The 10,287-nt window shown below is 36.1% G+C and overlaps 1 protein-coding gene across 1 annotated transcript in view; it reads left to right on the forward strand.

Moving 5' to 3' along the window:
* Nucleotides 1-4,305, forward strand: part of LOC113228967 (ralA-binding protein 1) — a 27,994-nt gene extending 23,689 nt beyond the window's left edge. The window contains exons 8-10 of the mRNA XM_026462424.1: nt 1,129-1,253; nt 1,930-2,113; nt 3,484-4,305. Of these exons, the coding sequence (XP_026318209.1) occupies nt 1,129-1,253; nt 1,930-2,113; nt 3,484-4,200 (1,026 nt within the window). The 3' untranslated portion in view covers nt 4,201-4,305. The remainder of the gene's footprint in view (nt 1-1,128; nt 1,254-1,929; nt 2,114-3,483) is intronic.
* Nucleotides 4,306-10,287: the final 5,982 nt, after the last annotated feature.

The raw sequence follows: 10,287 nt of genomic DNA on the forward strand, positions 1-10,287 counted from the left end.
ATTTATTTCTCAAATATAACATTACAGTATAAATTGCACTACATGTCAAAGTATAAGAAATTATATTGAAATCGTCAGACAAAAAGGAAAATTATGAGAAAAGCACACAATAATTAGAAAATTAACAATTCATTATATAATATTGTTGTCATTAAATTATATATCAAATATCATTCTCCATCAAGGATCGTCATAAGTTGATAACAATTATACAAGAGTATGTTAATGCGGTAAAAATTACAATAAAAATATAGAAAACACTGAATTCGTTACAATTTAAAGTCCATAAATTCTTTTACGGAGTATATAGGATTTTTCAAGAAAAGGTCTTTCAGCCGGCGCCCAAATATTTCGTCAGACGGTTCAAGTTTGAGAGTAGCGGGTAAACGCTCATAGTAAGTAGGTCCGATGACACGCGGGTTTTTCTCTGCAAGTGCCATGCGTCGAGGGACTGTTCTCAAATGACCGTGACCGTGACCGTGACATGTAAAGAATGGGCGCATGAAACCTTCGCGGATATCCCACAGTGCTCAGATCTCTAAGTTGCCAAAAACTAGACCAATGATTGGTTTGGTGGTTGAAATTGTTCGATAATTATATATGTTGATTTATTTGAATGTCTAATATGATTGTATATCTGAAAATGTTACGTGTCGTAATAAAACATGAATTTCATTTCTAAATTTGTTTTTTTTAACCGACTTCAAAAAAAGGAGGAGGTTCACAATTCGTCTGTATGTTTTTTTTGTATGTGTGTTACGCGATAACTCCGCCATTTGTGAACCGATATTGATAATTTTTTTTGTTGGAAAGAGGGTACCTCAGACTTTTCGGTTTTTTCGTCGGTCGGTTTTTTTAACCGGAGGTTAGGTTATCAAAACCTTAAGTGTCCAGTACTGGAGGGATTCCCCCAACTACAACTTATGTACATTTTTTTTATGGAAAGAGTAAGTTGCTGTTGAGATTACTAAGAAAATATTTAAAAATTAGTTAGAATAATAACCAAATAACGCACACACGCATATCCCCGCACTAAATCCCGTGTCGTGGAGGCAGTTATAAGAAATGATTCTTGAATAAGAAAGTATTCTTTGTACAATTTTCGTTTAAAATATAATATTATTTCAGATCAACCACGTGAATATCCAGACGATAGCGACGGTGATGGGCCCCGCGCTCAACATGTCGCTCAATCTGCTCACCTATCTCATATCCAAAGCGGAGAAACTTTTCCCCGGCGTTACCCTCTCTAAGTAAGTTCTACATTCATTTTCTTAGGCTACCACCACACCGACTGTAAGTCTCGAGACCTCGTCAATGGACGCTACAATTTTACAATAGTTTAGGTTTACAATAGTGGATAATAGGTACTGTGCGCGTGACCTTCTCGAATTTTCGCATCCGAGAGAAGAGCGAGCGAGACGCGCGTCAATGCTACCCGCGAGCCTTCTTCATCTTTTCGAAAAGGGCATCTGGGCTCTTTGATTTGATAATTTTGAGAGGAATCCATGACTAGAAAAAGGTTAAGAAACCCTGATTTAAGTGCACCCATTACTGTAGACATTCAATCTGTTAACAGCGTTACAATCCTGTAAAAACATTTTCATCACATAAAATTTTGTATCATGTTTAGCAAGACTCAACGTAACGGAAATAAACTTCATGTATTCATTTATTCATATTATACAATTTACACCAACAATAATAAAAACTAAACATTCAAGCCATAGTCAATATAGGGTTGAGTCAATCACCGCCCAAAAGCAAGCTGCTGAATTTCAATCACAGAGCTTCGGGCGGTGACCGTCTCCAAGTAGTAACCAGCCGAAGTCAGATATTTCGATTGAGAGTTACTGAACACGTCAGTATGATTAATACTATATGACTTTATGACGTTTACACGTATGACTTTATACCGTTCTCCAACAGATATGTGCCACCTCTCCTATCAATACCATCTGATTTCCCCGATTCCGCGATCGAGATCAGTACGGAACTGCGCAAGCAGGAGAGTCTCTTGAACCAGATTCACGCGGAGATGCACGCTGGCTTCATCACTACGGCACGCGACCTGCAGCTTTGGGAGGCACAAACAATAGTCACTCAGCTTAAGGTAACCGTCAATTTTATTGCTTTTGACGCTTAACGGCGGCGCCAGATTTGACTTTTGACATCAACGTTCGTATATTAGTAAAATAAATAGGCGTTCAATATTCCATTATGGCACATTGGACAAGCGAGTGTCGCTTGCCCGCCGAAGGCGACATACGACTCGATTTAAACGGCGAGTCAACAGCGTCGCCTTCGACTAGGAAGTAGTCTGCCGAAGGTGGTAGACGACCCGATGTAAATGTGTCCTAAAGGTGATTACGCACTGCATCCGGTCATTGTATTGTAAAGTGACATTGGTAGGATTGCCAGTTTTCATAAAATTTTAAATAGTTATGTATTTGTTGCGGGATTTGGTTATTATATATACTTAATTAAAATTAAAAACTTTAAAGTATGTATCCTCTTTATTTTTCATAAACATAGTTCTAAATACAGAATAGGTATGTATGAACTTACAAAATTGACAATTGAAATGAATCCGTGCTCAGTAATTGGATGAATAATGGTTCGAGGTTTATTCAAATGAAACAAGTTCAGCTATTTATTCTCCAAGCGTGTCGATAGTCGATTGAATATGTATCGACTGCTATCACTAGCTGCTCGCAAGCGGGCAACGCTTTTGCGTAATGAACTAACATTTTACTCCGTCTTCAAAACAGACATACTTTAGAAAATTCGGACTAACTTCGGATGTCATTTGTGCACCTAATTCGCAAAAATACGGACATCGCTTGTACATCTAGAGATTCACAATTTGGGCCACTCTGGTGCTGTATTGCGTACAGCGTTTAAGTCGTTCGTCACCTGTGTGCACTTTCAATTGCCGTCAATTTTTTACTTTGTTATTGTAAGGTACAGCCTTTCCTTATAACCTGACTTTTCAGAGGAACATTTTATAATTATTACCGAATCAGTGTGTCCCAAATTGGTATGTCCACTTTTGATTTAATTTTAAATATCTGTACCTTGTACTCCACCCCTCCGCCCCGCCGCCGCCGCCACCGGTTCGAACTCGAATCGGACGCAGTGTTATATAAATCTTAATAAAAAGTCCGCAAGCGTTAATACAAAGTAGGTAGAGTTATATATAGGTAGAGTTTCTGTAAGATGGAATACAGATTTAGGTGCAATCCCCCATTTAAATAGTACTATGACTACTTCGTACCGCCATTTCTTGGATTCGAAACTGATATGAATCCAACCCAGTGCGCAAACGCTGTAAGACTGTTTAGAAAGCGTCATTCTGTATCATTGTTTACGTAGATACCTTCAATAAAAAATATTTGCAATTATAACTTTGGCACGCGTTTTAGTGATTATTTAAGCATGCGCTTTTTATTATATAAGCAATATCACAAATTTTGTTTCCAGAGGAAACTACGTTCTGTCCAAAAGTCTGTGGAACCGAATGCCACAAACGCGTTGCAGACTCCGCAACTTTCAGTAGACGAGAAACCGCAAGAATTATCCGAAGTTGAACCAATGCGCAGGGATTCACAACCGAGTGAAGCAAATAATACCGAAATTGCAATTGCTAGTGTAGCAGCAGCAACCGTGACGACACCGTCTGAACCAGAACTAGAAAAATCTCCGCCAAGCATTAGCAACGACATCTCAGTAGATACAAAAGAATCTCCTTCATTAGAACCACCGTTCGAAGCAGAATTTGAAGATAATTTTGATTTCAAACCAGAAAAGGCAACCTCAGAAGAGCTTGAACTACCATTAGAAGAAAAACCGAAACTAACTGAAAAAGAACTTCAAATTCTGAGGCTAGAGCTCGAAAATGCAGAGTACTTACAACTTAAGTCATTGTTGCAAGCGAAGATCAATTCAGAACAATTCGAAATAGTGAAGTTGAGGAGCCATGTTGCGTTGAAAAATAAACAGGAAGGGAGTTCTCAAAACACGAAAGAGAATAGAGAAAATACACCAGAGGAACCAGAATTAAAGCAAAGACTGATGAAAGAGATCGCAATGCTGGAGCAGAAAAGACTGACATTGATTAATCAGATTTTCCAAGAACGAGTGGCCTGTGTGCAATTGAAGATCGAACTAGCTATGAAGGAAATTCTTTCTAAGTCTTAATGGTTTCTGTTAATATTTGCTCTTGTTATTTGGTTAATCCTATTCTTATGACGATGGTTTGCCAATTATTATGCTACAAACGGTTCAATTGACTGCCTCCGTGGCCGAACGGTTACCATGCCGGACTACCACGCAGAGGTCAGAGGTTCGATTCCCGAGCCGGGAGAAATATTTCTATGGCCTACATTTATTTCTCTCGTTAGTTTGGGTGTAATTTGTGGTTGTCTATGTTTGTGTCCATGGCACCCGCGACACAGGGTTTCCCTAGTACGGAGCTATATTGAGTGTGTGCGTTATTATTATTATTATTATAATCTTATATTTGCAAGATGCAAGGGGTTCGTCCTTGCTGGGAGTATTTGGTTATATGTAAATGACTAATAAATATAAACGCGTTGAGGAAAACTTACGAGGTTGTAAGCGAGCTAAAATTTCCTAAGTGAAAAATTTTATATTGCTCTTGCTTTATTTATATCGAAATTATATAAGCAAACTATGTGATGCTCTGCTCGGAACATCCACCATTAAAAATTAGCTGTAAAAATGCGAATACTCGACAGGGACGTTCCCAGACGTATATGAAATTTGCAAAACTATAATTTATCCATTAGTATTATTTATATTTGAATGATAGCATATCACAACGCATTAACAAACAACAAGAAGTTTAAACTAAGTTAAACTTTCATATACATATTTTAAACTACGAATTGAGTAAAAGTATTTAACTTACATGTTTCTAATGGGTACACGTCACTTTCTTTTACCAGAATAACGAAATTTACTCTCAGTTGGAAGACTCGAAACACTTAAAAAACAAGTAGGGATCTTTTGACTTGAAGACTTGTTTTGTATAGCCTTGAGTCTCTGATCGTCAAGAGATGTTCATGTCAACTTAACTTCAATAAGAGTTAACGCATATAGCTCCAAATTTAACATAAATTTGAGTAGGTTCATAATGTCAGTACCTCTTTTTTATACTTTTCTTCCAATTCCCTAAATTTAAAAATAGGAACTCCAGTTGTTGGGCTACTGTTGATACTCTTGCTTAGCTTGGTCCAGATGATTTCCAAAATGGTCTACATCGTTCCCCATGGGCCCACTCCTACCAACAAGGCGACCACGACGAAAAAAATCGCGAAATAAATAGGGGGTAGATGAGACGATAATATCCAAAAATTATGACCAAAATGTTAACTTTCCATAAACGGAATAATCCACATTACACAGATAGTGCCTATGTATTCACGTAATACTTCCTTATTATAGACATATAAATTACCCATAAATTAAACATTTCGAAACGAATGATATTCGGTTAGATAAATGTAAAAAAATTAATATGCGTTTTTTATATTTTTTTATTAACTTATCAGTGTGAGTAGCACTGTTTCAACTGTCAAAAACACATTTTAAGTTGATAAATTTGTGAAAAATCTATATTACCAATGGCCTCTGTCGCTGAATATCATTTTCGCAAGATACCACATTCGCAAAATATCATATTAAGTACGATTTACAACATTCTGTACTGTTAGGAACAATATAGAAAATTACAATTTATATATTATTCATTTTATATCATTGTTAAAAAAAGAGGCAAAGATACAAAATATAAAATTAAAAAAAATTGCATTTGACTGATCAAAAAAGAAATAGAAAAATAATAGAGAAAAACAAAAAAATATCAGTATAGTCAAAGATAGCGTAAATAAAACAATAAGTATTCAAGTGTGTCTGAACCGATTAAGTATACTACAAAATCTGGATCACTGAAGAATTTTTATTAAAAAACAAGTACTTTATTACTAAACCTTTTTTTTATTATTATTATTTCATGATTATTTGCAATAATTCTATCGCATGCTTTTCATAAGTTACAGCTTTGATTTGCGAAATTCTATATCCTAATGTAATAGGTGTCATGAGTAGGGTCTTAATTTAAAAGGATGCTATTGATTTCGACTTCACCTGTATGTAGGTATACATTATACACATATACATACGTTTTTACGTGCAATTTTTTGTGCATTTCTGATTTCCTGTTGCACAGGGTACGTCTAATACTACCTAATCTAACCCATAGTCTGTCGCTAGTAAGGCTTGCTGTTATTACCTGTACTTAGAATGTTGTGTTTTGCGAATGTGATGTTTAGCGAATATGGTGTTTTAAGAATGTAATATCTTGAGAATGTGGTATCTTGCCAATTGCTTTTGTGAACATAATGTCTTGCGAATATCATGTTTTGCGAACATGTTATTTTGCGAATATGATATTTAGCGACAGAGGCTACAAGTGCAAGGGGTCTACGTAAAACTGCAAAAATTGGAATGTGGTATGAGATTTTGAGAACCTCTGGTCCAGACTAGTTACCTCTGCGTGAAATACATTTCTGACCCACTTTTACTCTGGTAGCTTGGTTATCACGGTACAGATGTACATTGATGTACTCATATATAAAACTTCATATTTTCCCGTACGAGACAATTCCCTGCCTTAACAGTTCTTAATAACATTGCGGACGGCCTAGTGACGAAATTCTTACAAGCTCATTCCGCTCAAAACGAAGAGTGATCCTATTTTAGATATTAACTAATTTAACACAATGGCTTTCAGTGTAGATACGATCTAGAAACGAATACCGCGAGTTGTCTATTAAATAGTTTCAAAGAACTATTTTAAAAGTAACGTAAATTTTCATGCAGAAACTCTCCATTTTGTGCAAATTTTTCAAGTAGATTTTTATTTGAAAACCCACGGACACTGAGAAAAATAATAATTTCTGGGACACTCTTAACTGAGTTTGAACTTCGTTGTTGTTGTGTCTTTGATTAGATGAACACTAAGGCTCTTAAATATAATCTTATTGCCAAAAGCAATATTACAAAAGTGAGTTGTAGATTTTAAATAGAGTGCTTGTATTTTAGTAATTTACACTAAGTATTGTAATATGTAATAATCAGATTTCGAACTAGGCAGAGCACGTCTACCTAAACTTTAAGTAACATACATTAAAGTGGATAGTACCACCCTCTGAAATCTTTGAATAAATCAAAATAAAAGGCATAAAATCTAAATATTCTTTTTAATAAAAATATTTATTTTAATTTAGGCGTAGTTTACAATTCAGGGTTCCAAACTTTTAAGTAAATACATACTTTGTACTAGGACTTCCGAAAAAAACATTTTTCTCCTAATTGCACTACCGTAGTTATTTACACATTACAAATACAGAACCGAATACAATACAATCATTCCGGAATTTCAGATGGTAGTATTATACACTCTTGGTGAAGCCAAGCACATCTTGTCATCTGCTGTCCAATTTTTCTTTTGATAATCCCTTATTATGAAACAAAATTTGTAAAATGTTTCAACATTTCTACATCTTAATATATAGAAATGTTGAAACATATAACATGTAATTTCGTCGCTAATTCTCCATTTTGCCATATATTACCTTATAAAGTATTCTTTGTTCTAGTATGCGACTCACTCATACGAAACACTCTTTTTGGTAAAGACCAAAAATAGTGTTTTTGATCTTGGCTTTTTGATCATTTTCTTCTCCTTGATTTTAATTGAGAGCTTCTTAAATTTGATTTGAGATGCTCGTTCATATTTATCGCGAAAGTATTTCACTGGTTTCCGATTGAATTGCTTGAAAATACCATTCCGAGGCCTTATCACCTGGAACTCCATAATGCCGCTGAGCCCTACATCTATTACCGGGTGCAGGACCCGCGGCGCTTACCCCGCTGGCTCATATCGCCCTCGTACACTTCCGTAAGCTGAACCTATTATCGCTCTATATATGCTCTTGTTATTAGGATCGTTTACTTGGCTCTGGGAATAGACACTAAGAAAATTTATGTAGAAAAGGATGGTTTAGTCGAAGCAGTCATTGGGTGCAAATGTGAACATGTACACTCCGATTGGTGCAGAACGCCACCTCCTGTGTACTTGCCATTATATCTGTTGCTTCGCGTGCACCTTTTGTTTCTGGGGTTTAGCTCAAGAGCAGAGGTTTCCAACACCCATCTTCACCTACCGTATTCTATCTACTTCGCTACCCCTACACATCTTTTCCACCAAATGTTTATACCTTTTTTTATGATACGAAGTGACGGGACAAACAAGTCGTGTGCCAGGTGTTAAGCGACACGCCTGTCCATAGCCTTTGCAGTGCGTTTCAGAGCTTAGAATCGCAAAGATCAAGATCAAGATCAAAGATGAGGGACACTGCCATGCGCCTGTCACCCTGACACATAAGTTGTCAAGTCCCATGTGCCTGTAATTTCACCAGCACTCTTACTCTTTAAGATGTATTGTGTTATTTATCTTTTATTGCTTCATTCCTTTTGATTCAGTAGCTTTTTACTTTTTTCACTGTACATCCTTGAAGTTCAGGCAAATAGATATACTCTGCCTGTTTGAGATTCCTGGTAATAGTATATCTTCATCTATTAAATACTTGGAAGAAATAGTTTAAAATTGAAAGAAAGATGATATACCTCTAACCAGCGCATTAAATATATCTAGATAGTTTTATCAGAACAATTAAAGAATAATGATAAATATATGATGATAGATTTTATACATTAATACTAAAATTATTTTTGACCCAGTGATACATTTTGTGCTCTACCCAAATAGAATTAGTAATAAATATAATATACAATAAAATTTTATCTTTAAGATGAAGTTGAGTCTCAGAGACGAGTCTTTGAAATACTTACAGCATCCTATCGTTGGATAGTTTGCTAATTAAATCTCTAGATGAAAAAACTGCTTTGCACACGACTGGGAGATCTACCTTGACGAGAAAATTCCTCTTTTATTTCAGCTGGTGAATGTACTAATATCAAACAACTTGTGCAAAAAAATTCGCATTTTTTTTATGTAGTCATTTAGTACGTTCACCAGTTGAAACGTGGTCGGACCATTATATTACTACTACTAATCCTATTTAGCTTAACGTTTCACTTGCGATTCTATTCATAAATTAGGTAATGCTTTTAATATTGAGTGACCTACTACCTGTAAATAACGCTTCCCGTACTGGTGCTTGAGCGAGCATAAAGTCTTTAAGACATCTCGTCTGGCTAGAATAATTACTTGTAACATACATACTTGATATGGCTTGGCAAACTTCCGCGCTGTTGCTCACTATTAGGCTGCTAACAAATTGACTGCATATTTGCAGTTAACGTCGTTATCAGCTTCACGCATTAACTGCATGACGTCCGTTTCGACTGCGTGTAAATACAGTTGAAACCGACTTCATGTAGCCGAGATCGACTTAAGCAGTTAATGAGCGAAGTTGTTATCAACTTCATGCAGTCGTGGTCTCGGTTGCATGAAGTTGAAAGAAGATTACGACTTCACGCATTAACTGCAATCATGCAGTGAACTAATTCGCGTGACTCCGTAAAAGCTCACTATACTATATACATAGAGCTGCATAGTCTATTCGCGTCAGGTCGAGTGCAGAGCCAAGGCTTCTAGACTCAGTCATAGTAGAATCTAGACTCAGTCATACTATGCATGATTTTTCAGAATCTTATACATACACACTCTCACTAGGCAGTAAAACATAAGGTGACTTAATACCCACTGCCCATTGTATTGTCAGTGCGCGTAACAGATTGTGATGTTAATTAATATTATAAGCGTATTATAACATAATTGTATTAAATAAACAATTTATGCAGTTATTCTGTGTTTTTATCTGTAGCACTATACTGTATTTTTGACTGAATTGGAGGACCCAACCGTGGTGTATTTACAGTAGGCTGCATTGCATTTATAATCGCAAGTTATAGCATAGTAGTGGAAGGATAACATTCACGAATGAGCTGGTATCACAGAGAACCGAGTGTTCTAGAAAAAAGAATTCTGATGTTGGATTCAGCTTTGTGTTACCGGAACGCCACCGTTACTGATATTTAATCCACAGTATCGTTTAAACGTGGAGCCCTTCAACTGAAAATCGCAAGTATTCAACGAAAAATCGAGACCCCACATGCATTAACTGCATGAAGTTGGTTATTTTTTTAAATAACTTTTTATAGAAGCTTCCTAGA

Source organism: Hyposmocoma kahamanoa, unplaced genomic scaffold (genome assembly GCF_003589595.1).
Source record: "Hyposmocoma kahamanoa isolate Upper Pololo Valley unplaced genomic scaffold, ASM358959v1 100021, whole genome shotgun sequence".
Taxonomy (NCBI): Eukaryota; Metazoa; Arthropoda; class Insecta; order Lepidoptera; family Cosmopterigidae; genus Hyposmocoma; species Hyposmocoma kahamanoa.